General features: G+C 43.4%; 1 protein-coding gene across 4 annotated transcripts in view; it reads right to left on the reverse strand.

Moving 5' to 3' along the window:
• Window positions 1–249: 249 nt before the first annotated feature.
• ZBTB20 (zinc finger and BTB domain containing 20) overlaps window positions 250–21713 on the reverse strand; it is a 117032-nt gene continuing 95568 nt past the window's right edge. For 2 of the 4 annotated variants that reach the window (XM_029939339.1, XM_029939337.1), the window contains exons 5-6: window positions 12094–13698; window positions 250–1007 (exon numbers count right to left, since the gene is read on the reverse strand). In XM_029939339.1, coding sequence (XP_029795199.1) covers window positions 586–1007; window positions 12094–13698 — 2027 coding nt within the window. In that variant the 3' untranslated portion in view covers window positions 250–585. Of the gene's footprint in view, window positions 1008–12093; window positions 13699–14540; window positions 14553–15093; window positions 15173–21713 lie in introns of those variants that run through there. The other 2 variants (XM_029939340.1, XM_029939341.1) reach the window with 2 other exon arrangements.

Consider the following 21713-nt stretch of genomic DNA (forward strand, 5'->3'; position numbering starts at 1 on the left):
CCCCCAGCCCTTTTATGAAATCAGACAACGTGGTAGGTGGAAAACAGCAGGGCCTTTCCTCTGGGTTTTCAACCAGAAGCGATATTCCACAGTTTTAACTGGTTACTGTGAAGTCCGAGCGGCCAGAATTGTGAAAATGTCCACTGAAACACTGCAAGCGGTGTACTTAAAGACAGTAGGCCTTTTAGATTTTGTTATAGATTTTTTGTAGTGCTCTTCACAAGTGAAAAAAAAATTTTTTTTTTTTACTTTTTTTTTTTTTTTAAGATTTTTTTGTAAAGAAGGGTTGTATTTAGAGGCCAGTAGCTAGAGATCCAACCAGTGGACCTCTTGAAGCACTACCAGGCCTTAAGGCCACCATCCGAGGGAGGCCGGGAAAACTATCATTCACCCGAGCCTCCGGAAATGTAATGTACCAGCAGGCAAAAAACAGTTCTTCATGTAGTACAAAATGAAACGAAACAAAAAACAAAAACAGAAAGTAAAAACGAAACCAAAACATTTCTTAAATTCTAGTGCCATAGCTTTTTTTTGTTTGTTTCTTTTTTGTTGTTTTGTTCATAAGAAAGAGAGAAAGATAACTACTTATCCGTCAGACACGTGCATCCTCATGTGGTCGTTGAACTGCTCAATTTGGTCAAACTTTGCTGGACAGACGGAGCAGACGTAAGTGGTCCCCTCGGTGCAGGCCACCACCCCCGGGGGGCCGGCGCGGGCCCCTGGGGGTGTTCCCGCAGGAGGGGTCCCGTTGCTGGCACTGTGCAGGGCCACGTGTCGCTCCAGGAGGGTCTTGTGGGAGAACTTCTTTTTGCAGATGTAGCACTCGTAGGACTTCTCCCCCCGGTGGAGACGCATGTGCACGTTGAGGGAGCTCTTCTGGGTGAAGCGCTTGTTGCAGATACTGCACTGGTATGCCCTCACTCCTGTGTGTGTCACCATGTGCTTGATCAGGTAATCCTTTAAGGAGAAGGAGCGCCAACAGATGCTGCATTGGTGGGGCTTCTCACCTGTCGATGTGGGGAGAGACAGCGAGCAGGACGCAGTGAGAAACAGCAAGGGAGGGAGAATGAGAGATGGAAGAACAGGACAACAGAAAACAAAAACAAAACAATTAAAAAACGAATCTGACTGGTTCACCCTCCACTGGACAGGTCCAGGGCTTCGTGGCCTCCCGTGTTCTGAGAAACCTTGCTTTCAGGCGATGCCAGCACCGTCTAGTTTTCCACGTCCCCATGCCAGAAAATGGCTCTCTCGGAAAGCTACAAGATATTCCTCAGTAAAGGCTTTCAAGGGTCATTCTGTGGTGAAAAGGGAGGGCTACGTTTAGGGGGTTGTTTTCAGTGTCATCAGGAGAGGATTTAACTGCATGTTTCTCATTAATTTTATCAAACACATGCAAGAAATAAGAGAGAGGAAAGATCTTTGAAGACATAGGGTTCTCTAAAAGCCTTAAAAACCAAGGACATTGATTACATAGCTTGGCTCTTTGAGAACGGTCTCTGTTTCCAGTATTCTGTCTAGTGAATGCACCTGTGCCTTGACAGGTCTGGAAAACAACTGGCCAACGTAGGAGCAAGTCACTCTGAAAAGCTACACTTTAAATTTGATTTATTTTACCCAGAAGTCTTCCTGAACTGTAACGTGAGAGTTAACTGGCTATTCCGTCTTGACTGTGCTGCGCTGCAGACTGGCTTTGTCTGGTGTGGAGGTTGAGTAGCTGGTGGACAACGCAATGATCTCAGAGTCAAATGGGCACCACCACTCGGCACAGCCCTTAGACGAATCTCCAAATGCCTCTGAGGTATACAGTCCTACGTACCTCACTGTGCTGGTGTTGACATAAATACATATGAAATCACTTTGCAGACCACCAAGGGTGGTATGGGAATACTTGCACAATATTCTTATTGCAAGACTATCCTCTTCCCCCACCCCCAATTAAATGGTTCCATACGCATTTTTGAACTCTTGGGTCAATTTAAAAAATAGTTTTCTCTCTCTTTGTTCTGAGCCTGTTGGCTGAAACCCTTCTTTCTCCTATTACTACTTTGGTTTGCTCTCAGCTTAGAAAGCCAATGTTCAATTTTGTTAAAAAGATTAAGGTAAGTAAAAATACTGTTACTAAATGTAATACTACTACTACTAAATGTAATAAGTAATGTCCATGGGCCTGTGACATCTCTTTGGATAAACAGACCTCTGTTTTTGTTGGTGCTGTTTGTTCTCAGCTCTGCTCTTGACAGGTGAGATGAAATGCATTAGGGTGTTTCCGCCACCTCGTTACTGGTTGCCTGATGGAGGCACCCACCTCAGAGAAAGAAGTCCTTCTATGTACTCTTCCATAACCCAGCCCCAGGCCCCAAGCCTTTAAAATTCTCTAGGGTGGGGCGCCTGGGTGGCTCAGTCGGTTAAGCCTCCGACTTCGGCTCAGGTCAGATCTCACATTCGTGGGTTCGAGCCCTGCATCAGGCTCTGTGCTGTCAGCCAGCTCAGAGCCTGGAGCCTGCTTCCAGTTCTGTGTCTCCTTGCCTGCTTCCAGTTCTCTGTCTCCTTCTCTCTCTGCCCCTCCCCCTCTCATGCTCTGTCTCTCTCTGTATTGAAAATAAATAAAAAATTAAAAAAAATTCTCTAGGGTAATTGTTCAACACCTGGATTATACATCAGGATAAAAAATCTATTTCTTAAAATTGAGTTAACTTCCAATTAAAATACATGCCTTGACTATGTTTCTGTTTTTTGCATCAGGAAACAGAAGAGGTTTGGGGTGTCATAGTAATAATGGCAATGAAAACAATCAACACGTATTCAGTGCTTAGTATGTGAAGCTCAGTTTAGTGCTTTAAGTTCATGATCTGTTTTACAAAATTTGACTCATCAGAAACCTTTTCTCATTGTGTTTGTAAACGTAAAAGGATATGTTTTGAAGCACATGATAAGTGAGAAATGGCTGTTTCGTTCAGGAATCACTCCACAAATTTCTTAACAATGTCACTGGTCTTTGAAGACTTTTTTCCTTAGTCATCCACAAACGTTTTGGCCTAGCTCCCTCTCCTCTTGACTCTTCTTTCCTTCCCTACATTCTCACTGATGGGACAGTATAGGTCCATAGGATCACAGGGCTAGAAGAGAAGAAGTTCACTTCTGGACAAATGGGGGACATTAGGGAAGCTCATTCCGAAAAGAAGAGTTCAGTCTGTGTGTGGTGTTTATGTAGGTACATTCTTTTGAAATGAGAGATTCCCGAAGAGAGACAGCCGTGCATGTTATTTTTAGTTGGAACATTTCTGTCAGCTGTAAACATGCTTGAACTCAAGCTGGTCTTTGCCATCCTTGTGTTTTGAGTACACTTTCTAGAGGCTACGACAGGCTGGCCAACTAACTATCTTTTAAAACATATCCACCTGTCACCTTTAATAGGAAGCTTTGCCTTCTTAAGTTCCAGATGGTATTGTGGCTGCTAGGAAGTTGAAACTTTATGTTAAAATGCTCTTGCTGTTTGAAACTTTCACCTTCTTACAGTGTGTTTTTCCTCTAGGCAAGGTCACCCATGAAGGCTTTTTGCTTCCCAACCTTCTAATCGGACTATAAATTGATTCTTCACAGTTGTTATCTTTCCCTCCACAGCACACATCTGTATGTTGTTTGTATGCAGGGAGGATTGGTTCAGCTGTTAATGATCTGTGTGACCCTGGGCTTTCTAAGTCTCCGTGGGTTGGTTTCCCCTTCTGAAAGCGAGGAGCTGGACCAAGCACTTGCCGAGGCCCTCTGCAGATTTAGTGGCCTTCTGCCCACTTTGACCCACGACCCCTAAGGACTCGAGTCTGGGCCTTGTCAGCATATGACCTGAGGGCACCTGCTTAGTCACTCACCGCATTAGCAGTCCCACATTTTAACTAGGACGGAGTATCCTGTTCCCTTCCCTGCCACAGAAAATGGTATGATAGTTAATGAGGAAAAATGTTTGTAAAGCACTTGGGAGCTCCTTAAAGGAAAGCGCTCTCTATAATTATTAAGGTGCTGTGCTGGAAGAGCATAGTATTTCAAGAACTGTCATACTAAACTGGGCATATTTTCAGATTAATCAGGTGTCCAGAACTTTCATTTATCTATGTGTGGATGTGGAACACTATCACTCAGTAGAAATGTTAATATTTTTCTTTCTTGTTATTTTCCTGTCTGCTGCATATAGGCATGCCGAAAGGGCTTTCAACATTATGCACGAAATGGATGTGGTCTGCTAATTGTTGTTTTTAGTGTGGAGAAATGAAGAGTTAAGATGAATGGAAGTGGATGGCTTTTCAGGACTGAGACTATAGCCAGGAATGGCAAGTCCAATCATTGTGTTAGACACAACGTCCAAAGCAGACACTAGAATTATAACATAAGGGAGAAGCTCACATAAGCCCCTTCACTTTAAAATGCTCCATTCTGGGCTATACAGATGTGGGAGACAGATATGAATTCCATTTCCTTGGCTGAGTGACTTGGGTATGTTACCTAACCTCTATAAGCCTCAGTTTCCTTATCTGCAACTTGAGAGTAATACAATAAGCACCTGTCTTGTGAAGGTATTTTGAAAACTAAAGAGATAAAGCACTTAGCACAGAGTATGTGATCATTTTAGGAAAGAAAAATCAACCGTTCTTTTCAGTAGAAAGAAACCGATGATAAATGAAACCAATTGAAAAATAATTCGCATTGCATGGGGAAGCCAACTCAGGATAATTTTTTTTCATACAATTGATAAAGCAAGTGATTATATTGCAGCTATGTAATTCAGAGTTAAAGGTATAGTCTGCTCTCAGTTAAATAAGCTAATGAAAGAAGTGGTATCATGAATGAAATGTCAGCAGATAGAGCTGATGGAGGGCTTCTAAGCAAGTGACAACTGAATTCTGGAGGCCAAGAAACTATACCCAAGTGTAGAAACCAAAGGGGCCCTAGTGTCCTTTATAATTCCAATAGTGTGGGGGGAGTGGGACATGTATACTTGTCTCCAGTTTTTGATGTCTGTTCTTTAAAAAGCCTCTTTTAAACTTTCTCATGGACCTGCACTGATGCTCTACCATGAATGACAAGTGAGGAAAAAAGAAAGGAAGAGAGATACTGCTAGGTTAGTAGATACAGAGGGTATGCCCCAAGTTTAAGTAAAAGATGTCCTACTGGGCCGAGGCACCCCAATTCCGAACAGTGACTTCTGTCTTGGGGGCCCAGCAAGAACCTATTTATTCTGCTCTTTCTCATTCTAACCAGGCTTCTTCTGGCTTGCAGAAAGTACAGTGACTGCTACTACCATGATGGTTTCAGAGGTACTGTTCCCACCTGTCTCTACGATTCTCTTGGCCTTTCCATAATATACTCTAACACAACACCCTCCTCTTTAGGGGAGTACGATGAGGGGCCAGAAAACCAAAACTGGGAGCTTGGCCAGAGGGCAGGCAGCAGGGAAGGAAAAGGAGAGTGTGGGTCTGGGAAGGTGGTCACCGACAAGGAGTCCTGGAATGAAGAACATCAAGGTCGAAACATAAAGGGAGAAAGGTTCAGTGGCAAGAACGGGAGGCTGCTCAGACAGAGCCACACAGAGCTCTCACCGGCTGCAGTGTCTGCTCTCCACCAGAGAAGTCTGGGTGACGGAAGGCCTGAGGTATGGTTTGTGTCACCACCTGCCAGCCTTTCCCTCTGAGGGTGCAATCTTGGTACCGGCTTAGACTGTGAGGCTGACTGGGAGGGGCGCCTGTCTACTGGGGACATGCTGTATTCAGAGAACATCTGTGGCTTCAGTGACAAGCAACACGTTTTGGTGTTAGGTAGAATTTTGAAGACCTCAGGGAACTTCATCCACGTTATTTAACTTTTCTTACAACTTTATGAGTGGGTAGACACTAACATCCTCAGAAGATGGTATTTTCATTACAGGGGTAATGTCCTGAGGGTTATCCAACAAGTCAGTAACGGATGAAAGGATGAATTTCAGTCTAGCCAGATTATCACTTCCTCCTCCTGTTAATGATTTCCTGTCCTCTGGATTATGCTGCGGAGTATATGCTATTAATTGAACATATATGTTCTTTTTTTTAAAGTTTATTTATTTTGAGAGAGAGTGAGAGGGACAGACAGACAGACAATGAGTGGGGGAGAGGCAGAGAAAGAGAGAGAGAAAGAGTTCCAAGCATGCTCCGTACTGTGAGCACGTAGCCTGATTTGGGGTTGAACTCAATAACCATGAGATCATGACCTGAGCCGAAATCAAGAGTTGGATACTAGCCAACTGAGCCACCCAGGTGCCCCTAACTTATGTTCTTAAATGGCTTTGGTAATTTCACAGTATTTATGGTTAAGCGCTTTCACAGAAATTACGTTATTTGATTCTTAGAGCAACCATGTAAAGCACATATTAATAAGATCCATATATTTTGTGGCAAAAAACCCTAAGGCTCAGATTGATTGTAGAACTTCTATAAGGTCACTCAGAGAGTGGTAAAATCAAGGCTTTCTTCCTTCAAATCTTATACTTATTCACTACTCTACTGTCTTGGTTTAATTAATAGCCCAAATTCTGTGTAAGGATTATCACATTACTACCTTGATCTCAGTATTTTTACACTATTTCTGACATGTTACGTTACTGAATTCCTGTATCTATTTACATCAAATTCATGGCAGAAATAGCTGAGCTTCTCAAAGTAACAAACAAAATTATATATGCAGAGGACACTAACGGACTAAAAACGGTCACCAATAAATGGGCCGTTTTACGATTCAGAAAAAAGCCCAAACATCTACCATTTGTTAGTGAAGAAAACACAAGTAGAAATGCAGATACGATAAATTCTCCAGAAAATAAAAAAAGAAAAAGGAGGAAAGAAAAAGAAATTTAAGTCTTGCTAGAAAATAATGCATTTATGTATAAGTCCCTTGAATTAAATTCTCCAGGAAAGCATGCCCACATTTCTGAACATTCATTCACTTATTCACTCAAAAAGTATTTGTTAAGCTGCTACATATGCTAGCCCGTATTCATATATAGAATTTAACGCAAAGAGTTCTAAGATTGGGTCTTAAAAGAAAGTTCCACCTGGATAGTATTGTGAGATAAAATACATGACACACAGTTAAATCTGACTTTCAGAAAAGAAATGAATAATATTTTAGTCTCAGTATGTCACAAATACTGCATGGGACATACTTATGCTAAAAATACATGTGTTGTTTATCCAAAATTCAAATTTAACTGGACATTCTGTATTTGTGTTTGCTAAATTTGGCAAGCCTATACCTGCTGGTAAATAAATCCCTCCAGTGCCATCCTGGTCATTTGATTCATTCACTGATCAAACATTTATTGAATGCTTATTATGTGTAAGGTATTACGCTGGATAGCATATTGAAGTATAAGATACATAAATATCTTTATCTATCTATCTGTTGATCAATCGACCTACCTACTTACCTACCTACCTGTCAACCATTTCTGGCTCACAGAGTTCACGTTATAATAGAAGGTGGAGAGACAACCCCATAATGATAATATAAGTCAGTATTTTAAATGCCAGAGGTATACATCAGCCACAGTCCTTATGCAGTTTGAGAGACTTAGCTCACCTCTCATACGTGATATATTTGCCTCCATAATATAATTTATACACTATAAAAGTCAAGCTGTTATTTTCAACTGGTTTACTTTTTGCAAATGCATAGATTCTTATGAGTGGAATTTTAGAGGAGAATGTAATGTAACAAAAACAACCTGATGCCATCCTCGTCACCACCCAGCCTTCTAGGGAAATGATTCCTGGCCTAATGTGAATCAGGGTTTAATGAAACACAGATTGCTGGGCTCCCTCAGAGCGTCTCAGACTCAGATCTGGATGGGCCTGAGAATATGTATGCCGCTGCTAATGGGCATCACACTGTGAGAACCACTGCTATTGGGTTATCTTTGAATTTTCCCTATTGCTTGCCTTCCGTATCCATACTGACACCAAGGCTTGTCCTTCTATGACCTCTGTCCTTCATTCCTATTCTTTTGACTTTTGTTTTTTCTCTTGAGGGGACAGGACATAGAGGAGCCCTGCTTTGCTCCATGACAGGATGGTCAGTGTTATCAGTTTGTTTCTCTGACTCTCTTATTTTCAAATATGTCCTTAACTCTCAGTTTCCTTTCTTACAACTTTTACGAAGCTGTAGTAAAGTGAACTTGAGAAACCCCAAGGAGAAACGAAGAACCACTGTGGTTTGTTTGGGAGTGGATAGAGCGGTTAGGTGAAGGGTTTTCTTTTTCTCTTATAAAGAATCATTAAGGAATGAAAAAAATGCTGATGTTATGAAGGAAGTTCAGGGGAAACCCAAGGAACCCCACATTGCTTCAGCATTTGAATTCCATAGAGGACAGAAAACTGTCAAGAGCTTGTAACTCAGATATGTGAGACAAAGCAAAGAAACTCAGTGTCTCTTGGGTGGAGGGGGCTATGGTAATAATGATGACTTTTTTGTTAAACACTAACTAGTACTTTGCCTTTTATGACAAGCGCTTAAATGTACCGTACCTTTACAGCTACTCAAAAGACAAGAAAATTATTATTTCCATTATAAACTCAAAGAATCTGAGGGTTATAAAATTAAGCGACTTGCTTACGGCCACACAGACAATTAAAGGAACCAAAACCGAACCCACATAATATAATTCTAATGTAACTGTCTTTCACTTATGCTCCCATTCTAAGTTGTAGTACTATAATCATTATGGAATATGCATTACAGCCAGGGCTTCCTGGTTCCCTAAGGCAGAGCTTAACTCCAAAGTCACTACAACGGACTACTTATTTGTTTCAAACACTTCCTTTCAATGAGTATGTGGCTCATTAACACAGCCCCACAGAATTTTATTTGGAATCACGGTCTCAGAATAGATTCTCTGCAGTTGTCCAAAGTAAGTACTATTTATGTCAAACCTTTGAGTAACTGAAATGCAAAGCCAGGTACCCTGCATAATAGCTGTGATGCAGAGAACTCAAATACCTTTCCTTTTAATTTGATCAAGCTACTCTTTCTTAGTAAGGTTCTTTTAGATTAGATTACAGGTAAGAAAACTGAAACCATTCATACTTTCCCAAGTATCCCTAGTACTTTCTGGATTCTTTTTAAACCAACATTTAGGCTTTTTGCTCTGGATTTTTATCATTTCCACTGGGTTCCTGTGAAGCTGGGAGGCCCCATATTTTGATGTTTTCCCAAGAAACTGGAGAGAATTTTGTTTTGAAATGGAGGGCGCAGTGAATCCAGGTCCTGAATTACTTCCATATGTTCAGGCTCTCTTGCCTTTTGAAAAAATCTAGACCAATTGTTCTTTAACTTTGTTAGGTTATGGAATCCTTCAGTTAGACAGATGGCCCTTCCAATGGGAATGGGAAGAGTTTTGCTTCTTTTGAATAAGGTGCTCAAGTGATATCTGTGTATTATTAATTGTGCTCAGATGTAGCCATGTTATACACACCAACACAAAACCTTCATAACTTACTGAGGACCTTCAAAGTTTACGAGATTATCTGAAGTCTACAGTTTGAGCATGATTTAGATTTATGAAATGACTTTACGTGTAGCTTTTGGATCTATGATGGCTAAATATACAAACCCATTGCTGGTTTTCTTGTGGGCAAATCTAGTTATTTGGGTTAACCACAGAATCCTTTAGTGAATCCACTGGATAAATATGTTTATATAGCAAAAAGACGATTTTTGATAGTGCACTGAAAATTTTATGTTGCAAATTCAAAGTCTTATTTCAATATGTGATCTAATAGAATTTGTAAATTTAATTCCACTGGATCTACTGGAAGAGACACACAAAGGGGTGTTGGCAATAGAAATGTTTATGGATCCAAGTAAACTTTGGCTAAGGAGACAATTCCACAAATGGTCTCTTTTTTCTCCTTAATTTTTAATTTGATGGTTTATATGACAACCATTCAGGAAAAGAAAGGGAAACATTTTTTGAGAGCACTTTGTAAACCAAAAAGTACCACATAAATAAAACTATTACTGCTTGATCAAGTTACCAAATAGTGATGATACCCATACCACGTGGAAAATTACCCCTGGTCCATCTCAGGTTATGAGTGCATTCACATTTACCCCAAATAAACATAGTGACTTACCTACCTGACTTCTTGCTAACTTCAGTAGTGAGTTATCATGTTTATTTGGAGGAGTGAATACTGTCATCTTTAAGAAAAACTGATTCACATAAAGGCATATGCCTAGGTTTTCATAATGTTTTGCCTTAAGTTGACTCGGAAGAAGGCAAAGTTCATTGTAAGAAACATTCGGTTTTAGTTGTTCAATTCCATGTTGGGTACCTTATCCCAGTGTTTGTTTTCCTTCACTTCTATTTTCTAACATTACATTTGTCTGCCTTATGTCCTATCCCCTAGATGCCTGCTAGCTTATCTGAGAAACAAGGTTGCTTTGAGGAACTAATGTATTTTCATGCATTATAATTCTAGTAGATAATGATTTCTGGCAACTTTTTTGTCTTTTAACAGGGGTGTTCTAGAACCAAAGGTATACCAGAAGAGTGACTCTCGTGACAGGAATTTCAAATATGGCGATCATCATTGGAGTGGGTATTCTCAGGTACCAGAGAATCTATGCAACATCATATCACGTATGTGGTCACTTATATGGAGGAGCCTCTCTGGAATTCTGTGTCCGTCCTGTTACCGAACTGGAAAAGGGCACTGGCTGGGAGGGCAGGAGGTCTCAGCTCTCGAATCACGGAATCCAGGGATGAAACACCATCTCACCCAGCTACTCACCTAATGATGGAATCCCCTCTACAATACCCCTATGAAATGATACCCATTCTTTCCTGAACACCTCTAATTACAGGAACTCAGTCCCTTTGGAGGCTGTCTATCCCATCTTAGAACAGCTCAGACCACTAACAACCCTTTTTAAAAAAAATTTAGTTGAAAGAATATTCTTTATAGCTTCTAATCATTGGTCCAGTTCTACCTTTTGGAGTCAAACAGAATAAGCTTAATGTCTCTTTCCTCCCAATCATTTAAATAAAGCTAGCAATGCTAATGTTAGCTTCCATTTATAGAGTTCTGATTATGTGCCAGGAATTGTTTTAAGAGCTTCATGTATTAATTCATTTAATCCTGAAAACGACACTAACAAAGATGTATTACTATTATCCTCTTTATATAGACAACGCATCAAGGATAGAAAGAAAAGTAATTTTCCCGGAGTAACAAAGTTCAGTGGTGCCTAAGCCTAATATCAAACCCAGGCAATGTGGGTCCAGAGTTCCTGCTTAACTACTACATTTTGTTGCCCCTGAAGCTCAAATACTTGGATGTGGCTTTTAGGATGCCCTGAGTCTTCTTTTCTGCAGTTTGAACAGCCCTTAGCCCTTCAACTATGGTGAACCATGGCTTTGGCTTCCTTCATCACCCTAATTATACTCCTCTGAATGTGCGCCAATCAGTTTATTGTCCTTTTAAAAGGTAGTGCCCAGACTAAACTGTGGTCTCTAGGTGTTGAAACTAGAGAATACGCAGTAGAAAATAGAGTGAGTCTATCACGTCTCTTCATTTCAGGGGCCAAGGATGCAGCATAAGCTTGCATCAGCCTTGTTGGGGCCTCTTCAAGCTGATGGTTCATACAGAATTACTACAGACTAAATCTCTCATTCCTGTTCTGCCTATATTACTTTGGTCTGTAAAATGAAGTGACTGGAGTATATAATTTCCAGACTTTTCCAGTTCTAAATGCCTAGGATCAAAGAATGTATTACAAAGTTCAATGTATTTAAAGGATATTGTGCTGCAAATTCTTTGTCAGACTTTTTCCCATTTGCCCTTCTCCATAAAGGGTTTCTGTGATTTTTGTATTTTGGTGGCATGATGCTTCATTCATATGACAGGGACACCCTTGGGGCTTCTAGAAGATGGCTGAAAGTGAGGTCTCCTTCAAATCTGAATGATGACTCCAAGCCTTCCCTTCGGCTTGCTGTCCTGACCCTGCCTTCCTACAGCCCCCCTCACACCCACAGCCTGGTTCCAGGCCCCCGGGGGGGCCTACACTCACCTGTGTGTACGAACATGTGCTTGACGTAGTTCTGTTTGGCGGTGAAAGTCTTGTTGCAGAGAGTGCACTCATAAGGCTTTTTTTCGCCCTGCCCACTGGCTGTGCTGTGGCCTGCGGATGGGGCCAGGGGCTGTGGCGCTGGCAGCTGTGCAGTAAAGGTCGACAGGCCGGGCTGGGACACTGTCACAAACTGGGTCTGCTGGCCTGCCAGAGGCTGTGGCAGGCTGAAGAGGAAAGGCTTGGGGCCACTGCCCGCGGGCTGGGTAGTGAAGAGGGCCGGCAGGTAGGTGTTGCCGGCTGTGCCAATGACCTGTGTGTTGCTGGTCAAGGTCAGAGGCATCCTCAAGTTGCTGGTGAGGGTTTCTGTCTGACGTAAGTAGAGCTGGGTACTTGGCAATGGCTGCCCAATGGACGTACTGACCGAAGGCTGCTGCAGGACGCTCTTGTCGGAGCTGTTGCTGACAGTGATGACTGTGTTGTCCATCTCCACCTCGTTGGTTCTCTCTGGGGAGGAGGCACCTGTTTCTAGCTGGTGCGGCTGCGGGGCGCCCTCGGCAGGAGCTTCCGTGGCCTGCTCGGCTTGGGTAGGTTCAGCCTGGCCATCCCGCGTTGCCCCGGGCCCGAACTGCTGCTCCACTGAGTCAGGCTCGGTGCCTATGGAGGAACTGACGCCCGAGTCGAAGCTCTCGCCCTTGGGCTCACTCTCGGTTCCCTCAGCCTGGTCGGTGTCTTCCGTGCACTCCTCGGATTCGTTGCGCTCCAGGATCTGCACCCTTTGCTGCCCATAGTAGTCGTAATCGTCCTCCATCTCCTGTTTAATGTGGATGTTGCCCACCAGGGTCTGGATGCGCACCGGCCGGGGCTGCTTGCGGCAGTGCGTGGTCTCGGGGGTGGTGGACAGATAGCGCTCCATCTGTTGCGAGCGCTCATGGATGCGTGTGATCCAGCTGGGGTCTTCCATGTGGTGGTCACGGGGCAGGCCGAGCGCAGTCTCGTGGTGGCTGACCACCGCACCGCTGTAGAAGGAGCGCTCACCGCTGCCGTTCTGCATGGAGCATGCGTAGAGCGCCGAGTAGATCCTGTCCACGCTGTGCTGCGGGTGGCTCTGCAGGTAGCCCGACTCAGTGTCGCTGCTCTGGCCCGATGTGCCTGATTCGGGAGTGCCCCGTGGGGTGTCCTGGCCCGAGTCCTGGATCCCCGGGAACACATCACCCACGTTCTGCGACACAATGCGTGTGCACTCATCGATGACTGTTTTGATCTGCAGGATGCTGGCGGCCGTGAGGATCTGCAGGGCTTCCGACTGCGAGACGCGGAGCACGCCGCTGTACATGAAGTCAATGAGCTTTTGCACCGACTGCACCGACACCACGGACGGGATCTCGATGTCGCTGTAGCCCAGCAGCAGCTTGTCCTGGAAGAAGGGGCTGCCGGCTGCCAGCACGCAGCGGTGTGCTCGCAGCATGCTCCCGTGGATGCGCACCGTCACGTCACAGAAGTGGCCACGGTTGCGCTGCTCGTTGAGGGTCTCGAGCACGGAATTGCTGAAGTTGTGAAGGTTGATGCTGTGAATGCGCTCGGTCATCCCCTTGCAACTGATGTCACCTGCACGGTGGGTGGCAAGACAGACACAAGACAGGGCGTGTGGGTCAGGGCTAGCTGACTGCATTCCTAACAACCCAGGTCTCAGGTGGGTAATGCCCATGACTCCTGGAAACAACCCTACCCCCACCTCCAGATGCAAGCGGGCTCTGTGGCGAGTTGGACATGCTTTGCACAGGGGTCAGGCTGAGGCATGATGGCCTATGAGAATAATGCCTTTCTTTAATTTGGTCCCAACAATACCCAGCTATTTTGGGTACTGAATCCCTGTTAATGCCCTAGAACTTCAGCCAGGGCTGTCAGTTGAAGTAGAGCAGCCAAATAAACAGATGGGTCATTTGCCTGCTCCTTCTACAACTTCAACAAATAAAACCTGAGACAAAATGGAAGATTGGTTCTCATGGAACTCTCTACCTCCACTTTAGACAGGTCTAAGATGAGGTCCTTTGGGAAAGCTTACATTTCCCCCAGTTTATCAAAGTTCTTGATTTTATTCATAGACAGAAACAATATTCATTGTTAAAAAACTCCTTTCCTATTCATTTATATGTATATTTCCGAATCCACACCATGTGTGCAAAAACTCTTGGAAAATTCAATCCAGACTAAGTTATCCACCAAGCAGCTCCTGCCATGTTTTCCAGCTGAGGGACAGGCTATGGCATGCAATCTGCTGGCTAAAGGGGTGCCCACCCACTGTTTTCTTCACGTACACATTCTTGTCGTCTCTGACAACCTGTTTGAGAACTTTCTAAGTTGGTCGTATGTGATATGGATGGTTTTCTGAATTTCCTGAAGCTTAATGAAGAAGGAATGTTAAAAAAGTCAGAGATGGCAGCACTGACCTGGGAGACTGTAGTATACTAGGTGCTCTTATTTAGTGTATAAACTGGGACTTCTGAGGGTGCAAGGGAGCACTGTTAATTATTAGGTGAGGACAGCAGGAGTAGAGCAGGAATGGGATGTACGATCATCCAAGGCAACAGAGGGCTCTATGCACTTGCTACAGCTCCCCATGGGAAGGAAACAGTGAACTATGGGGAGGCTGTGGATAGCCTGACCCATTGGTTATTCCCCAGGCTCTGCAGAGAAGGGATAATGTTGGTAACATCTGGATCACAGACTGAGAAATAAAATGGGTGGCTGTTACACTAAGTCTTAGGGCTTTCCTGTTTTTCTACTTCACTTCTCAAATGGCTCTAAAGAATCCCTCTCTGAACTATCTTTCATTTCTTTTCCCCGTTCTCACCTTTACAACTGAACACTCAGCTTGAGAGGCCAGGTGAGTAGGCTTTCGCCGCCACTCAAGCACAGATTGTTGGCCTGTGACCCGGATCCCTGTGTCTTATGCGAAGTCACTCCCAGAGGTAATGACCTGCAGATGGGAGGAGTGCCTACCTCCTTTGGTTCTTTCTCCTTTGCCTTAGGAAAGAGGACTCATTCAGGAAAGTCTGAGCTCAACCAGCTCTACCTTGCTTCACTCAATCTCCTCGTGCTGTTTGAGCTCAGTTGGTGTAACTGCATCCCTTTATGTGCTCATTTATTTCCTTTGTTCCCATTTTCACATTTCGTCAGCCTCACATATAACCAGTTAACTTAATAAATGCCCAGAGGCTCTATGTTCACTTCCCAGTGATATGATTTGCAGTGGTTTTTACGTAAGAGAATTCCTTCTTGCTATGGCTTCCATTTGGTCTATTATGTGCCTAAAATATTGCATTGGGCTACAGTTACTATTTTTTCATTGTTGTAAAACAAATTTTCTTTGCCAGATTCAAAAATCATGGTGAATCCTCTATAACTGTGCTAATACAAAATATAGTCCCAGGGGAAGACCCCAATAACCCAGGAAGAAATGTTTAGGAAATCAGTCAGCAGACCAAATTGTAAGACCTTGCTGAGGCCTCCACACACACAGAGCATGATAACAACAAGAGCAAACATTCCTTTTTTAAAAGCTTACCATGTATTACCATATCATTTCACTGAATCATCACAGCAACCCCTATCACGTAGATAGTATTATTATCTTCATTTCTCAAATGGGAAAACTGAGGCCAGAGAAATCAAGAAACTCGCTGAAGGTCACTTAGGCAATTGGTGACAGAGCTAGCATTTGAACCCAGGTGGTCTGGCTCTAGAATTCACACTCTTACCTGCTTTACCATGCTTTGCCCCAAATGAAGTCTGGCCCTTAGGTGTCCATGGGTCCACTGTAAAGCCGTATAAAAAGGTTTGTCCAGTATGTCCTCCAATTACTTCTATACCTACCCATAAATTAGCATGATGTTCATGTTTCTAGGCCTTGGGACTTCAACATAGTTTCTAACAGAGTAATCTAACTTAAGGACATTTTTTTTAAGTTTATAAATGGAACAATGCAAGAGATAAAACACCTGTCCTCACACTAAAATGTAGTAAAGTTTTTCTTTGTTTTAATATACTTTTAAAATGTTTATTTTTGGGGCACCTGGGTGGTTCAGTCAGCTAAATGTCTGACTTCAGCTCAGGTCATGATCTCGCAGTCCATGAGTTCAAGCCCCGTGTCAGGTTCTGTGCTGGCAGCTCAGAGCCTGGAGCCCGTTTCAGATTCTGTGTCTCCTTCTCTCTCTCTGTCCCTCCCCCACTCATGTTCTGTCACTCTCTGTCTCAAAAATAAACAAAAGAAAATTTAAAAAATGTTTATTTTTGAGAGAGAGTCAGGGGAGAGGGGCAGACAGAGGGGGATAGAGCATCTGAAGCAGGCTCTGTGCTGACAGCAGTGAGATCCATGAGATTATGGCCTGAGCCGAAGTCAGATGCTCAACCAACTCAGGTGCCCCAAAATGTAGAGTTTTCTACATACAATTTTACTATCACTAAGGTCTTTTTATTTAACTAAAACAGTGAGCACTAAGACTGGCTCAGTCTCTGATAAAATCACCATCTCTAGTAGGATGGATTTATTAAAAAGCTATTTTCCACACAGGTGAAAATATTCTTTAAACACACATTTGCTCATAGCACCAGGCACAGAGATATCACTAGATTTGCCATTTACGATGAGGAAGTATCTTCTTTCTTTCTTTCTTTTTAAACATTTTTTTAAATATTTATTATTGAGACAGAGAGAAACGGAGCATGAGTAGGGAAGGGACAGAGAGAGAGGGAGACACAGAATCCGAAGCAGGTTCCAGGCTCGAGCTGTCAGCACAGAGCCTGACGTGGGGCTTGAACACACGAACCATGAGATCATGACCTGAGCTGAAGTTGGACACTTAACTGACTGAGCCATCTAGGTGCCCCTCGGAAGCATCTTCTTTCTGATTAATTCTGGGAAGAAACTCTACCGCAAGTATCATAATAATTAATATCCGTGTAGAATTTCATAGTGTACAAAACTTTTTCACATACAATATTTTAGTCTTTTCTTAAAACCATCCTATATGTTTTCAGGCCAAATCCTATTACTACAATTCGATGCACAAAAAAGTTGAGGCTATCAAAGTGTTTAAATGACTTAGCCTAGGTTCTACACAGCTAGTAAGGGGCAGGGTTAGGATTAGAACTCACACCCCTTGATGTTTTTCTCACCGTATACCACTGGATCACTGAAGAATGAAAATTGGATTGTGTAAAGATCTAACGCCACCCTAATTCTCAGGACATAGAAGAAAAGATAAAAACACTGAAAATGATGATGAAGGTTGCTTTACAAAGGGAAATGGCCAACGCCAAAAGCTGTCATCATATTGCACACGTGCACACACACACACACACACACACACACACACTCACAAGCTCATGAGAAAAATTCAAACTGCTTGACTGAACTGGTCGAGTCTATCTAAACAACCAGGTAACCCTATGGAGATAATCACACATACACACAAAAAACATTAAATAATCTGAATTATAGTTACTGCAGTAATGTCACCAACTTCGTTAAAGACCATAGAGACAAACTCCAACCTGCACGCATGTACAACCTGACCCGTCAAGCCTACTTGGGTTTTTGTAGACACAATTTTTAAACATCTCCCTGAGTGCACTGGTCCCTCACTGCAGTAAGCAGCCATGAAAGGCTGAATGGGCTTTGCTGATACGGGTACAGATGCTATGGGGGACCCTGCCTCTCCATTCAAGCGCGCCTGGTTCCTCCCGCACACAATGCTAAAGCAATTCTTTCCCAGGCTTTCTTTTATATTTAACACTAATACAGTGGGAAAAAGTTTCTGCCACAGCAAGGCAATGTCCAGGCTTTTGTGAAGCAGGTCCTTTCATCCAATGGGCATTAATGTATAGATTCCAATGGAATAAATCTGAAATAGTCTACTGTAGAAGATTTGTTCCTCATTGAAAACAAATCTTGATTAGATGGTTATTCAGGGACTGTATAGGAAGGAATGGTGTGAAAATGCTAACTCCATTCTTTCCTAGATTGGCAGTGAATAGGCATTTGGGCTATTCAAAAAAAAAAAAAAAAAAACAACCCCACCAACCACCCTCTCAACTCTCCAAAACCATACAACTTTACAAAGATTATGTATATTTGGGGACACTACCTCACCCAAAAAAATACCCCACGATGGTGTGAACATAGAACTGAGGGGGTAAAATGAAGAGTTGATAAAAATGGTTCTCTCTGTGTTTAAAAATAATAACTGACCTCCTTTCCACTAGAGTAAAAATATAGAGTCAGCCCGAGATGGCATTCACTAGAAGCACATAAGGCATGCTACCACGGAAAGTGGTCACGTATTCTGAATGACTGTTCTGTGAGCCAGCACAATGCGGATGAGGCCGAAGCGGGGTGAGCACTGAAGGGAAAATCGGCTGTGGTGAAAGAGGTGATGGAGGCCTGGCTCTGCCTTGTAGGAACCCGGCTCCTGCCTGTCTCTTAAACTGCGGGTGTCCGGGGACGGGACTTAGCATGAGAATAAAAAGCTGCTTGTGCACAAGGGAAAATGAACAAGAAAGGAAACAGCAGGCAATACAATCTCCTTTAATTAGGTGTGAAATCCAGTCCTTTCTCAGCCCCGAATATATAAAATCAGACCAGCGCAAGGGTGAGGTGCTATAGAGGGAGATGGGAATTTTAAGTCTCTGTGATTTGGGAGGAAACACCAGCTCTCAAATTAAAACCAACATGAATTTCGGTCAAGTCAACACGTCTAAGTCAAATGGCAGGGCCGAAAAGCCCTTGAGCTTTCAATCTGGGCCAGCAGGCTCACATGAGGTAAGTGGGTCAGCTCACAAGATAGGGCTAGGGTGGCCAGAGCTCCACAGCCCAGGCGTTTATATCGCACTCTTTGCCACTTTGCGCCTTGATACTTTTACTGTGTTGAGGTTTCTCTTTCATATATCAGGCGATTAGTGGTGACCCTAAGCTATTGTGTGTTGGTGCTACTTACTAAGTTGGTCATACTAGGAAACACCCATTCTTCTCCTGATAAAACAGGGATGCATGTGGTCACTCAGGTCCCTTGCTCCACAAATTTACATCTGTTGCCCCTGCCAGGGCCAAAACCTCGGATATGTGGACTTCACGTATGTGCCGGGGTGGGGAGGAGCTGCGGAGCCTGAGGAGGACAGAGGTTGCTTGCTCCCGGCCTTCACCATCCAAAGCAGATGCCCTGACACCTTTCTATCTCAGGGGTATCTTTACAATCTTTGTGAGACAGGGAAACTGAAGGAATCCATAAAAACCTGCCTTTTGTTCCTTTCCTGCTTCTATTCTGCTAGGACCTGCATCCCTGCCCTACAGGTGTCTTAATGTATGTCTTCCTTTCTAAGGGACAAGGAGTTCATGATCTCTTTGGAGTCTTCCAGCACAGCAGATAACATCTAAGGACTGACCAGGCGAGGCTATCATGTGCATATTCCAGACCTCTGGCGCTAGACATCTTGACACCAAGACCCTCTGGTTCAGGAAATAAGTGACTTATGATGGACACCTCCACTCTGTCTTTGTTCTGACCAGTTCCTGGATGACTGAGAGGACATGTGCACCAAACCACAATCGTCAATAAAAAATCCCCAGACCCCAAGCAAAGATGAGACTCTCTCCTTTCCTTTGTGAGTCTCCCAGACACTCTGTACCTGTTCTCTCTACCTTCAATAAACTCTGCTTTCACCTCCTACTGGCTCATGTCTGCTTTCTATCCTGCCCTCTTGGCTGGTCCTGTGGGAAGGACTCTGGGTCATGGGACCCAGTCTGTCAACATCATTTGGAGGGTGGCTGGGAGTACTGGGGAGCGGAAGGTGGCAGGCAGAACAAGACTTCTTTCTCTTAATGCTGGCTCCATACACCTAGCATATCCCAGCTGTCACTGCCTCTGGAGGTGGACCGTGGGAGGGTCACCCATGTTTGGGAAGGAGAGCTGCACTGCTTTATGCACCCACTCCTGGGTTCAAGGTGGTGCTTTGGTCTGTCTCCCCATGAAAATTGTTTTCTACCTTCCCAATTGTCTACGCCCAAGGTATAGGAACCATTAGAGGATATTCTCTTTTTCTTCTTCTTTTCTTTTTTACCATTGGTAACAGAATTGTTCTCATAAAGCATAAACAATTGTTCAACTTTCAGAAATTAGACTTTCAAACTATTTTTAGGAATACACCACCTATGAATGTTGGGAACATTCATAGAGATGGTCAAATTACTAACTTGCTTAAAGTGTTTACAACACCATTCTATTTATGATCTCAGTACCATAGCTGGATCTGTTTTTCATATTCCTTGAACTTTCATACATACGTATAATGAATTTTCATTCATTCTGGAGCACAGTTTAAGTATTGCAAAGTCTTTAGGAAGTGAATGCATGGGCTTTAGGTGTATCCACATATTATCATGTTTGGGGATGTTTCTACTTTCATAGGGATAAGGTCAATGTCTTTCATTAGAACCTCAAAGAGGTCTGTGTCCCCCACCCCCAAAATTAAGACCCATGAAATGAGAATCAAGTATCTCTCCTTAGGCTGCCCTTAACTACTTTCAGTAATCAGAGCCTCTGCAGTGGATGCCACCTTCATAACTGCATCTGATGTAGCCGGCCTGCAGGCTGATATTTCCCATTTATTTAGGTTGAGTGGATGCTCTTTTATGTGGTCAACTCCACAGTCTTTGCCGAAGTGACAGCACTTACCTTTCTGAAGAGAATGATTTAAAACTAAAAATAGGATTGAAATGGAAGAGGGGGGAAAAGAGAACAGAAATATAGATGATAAAGTACTAACACTAGCTGAGATCTGGAGGAATATAACAGAGCTATAAAGTTTGACAATTGGTGAAGCCAACTAGAGGTTTTTATCGGAGTGGATCCCCTTTGACAGTTAACACAAATGCAGAGAAGAACTAGGAAATATCTTTTAATGTTTTTTGGCTATTAAAATTGAGATACTGTGGTATAAATAGAATAAAAAACATGTACAAATTGATTATGTGCTTTAAAAAAATATTAATGTGTACTTCCAATCTAGCCAACAAGGTAGGGTTCCCCCGAAAGTCCTGTGGTACTTCGAACAGGCAGGCAGCTTTTCTTTTTCTCTTTCTTCCTGGCCCTATCTTCCTTTCCCCCCTTCCTCCCTTCTTCCCTTCCACCGTCTCTCCTTCCCTCTCCCTCCCTCCCTCCCTCTCTCCCTGCCTCTCCCTTCCTTCTCTTCCTCCCTCCTCCTTTTTTGCTTCTGCTACACCCTTAAGTTTTCCTAAGCTTCCAGTATGGGGAACAAGGGGGCAAAACTGTGAACTAGGAACTCATGTGGTCCATTCCCAAACCTGAGCTGAGCCTTCATTCCTGCTGTCCTTCCCTTCTCTTCACTCTACCAAAAAGCAAGAGCTTCATGCTTTGTCTGAAGGCTAGAGAGAGACTGATATCGGCCAAAGGAAAAGTTCCAGGGAAGCCTTTCTACTTGGCTCTGGGGACTCTCACAGTCTCTCTCAGACAGCCCAGGTCTTTGGCTTGCCTGATGCCACATTCAGTCTGTTGTTACTTCCAAGAGGAGACTGAGAAATACCTGATTATGCATCTAACATTGGA

This window comes from Suricata suricatta, chromosome 5, assembly GCF_006229205.1.
Source record: "Suricata suricatta isolate VVHF042 chromosome 5, meerkat_22Aug2017_6uvM2_HiC, whole genome shotgun sequence".
Taxonomy (NCBI): domain Eukaryota; kingdom Metazoa; phylum Chordata; class Mammalia; order Carnivora; family Herpestidae; genus Suricata; species Suricata suricatta.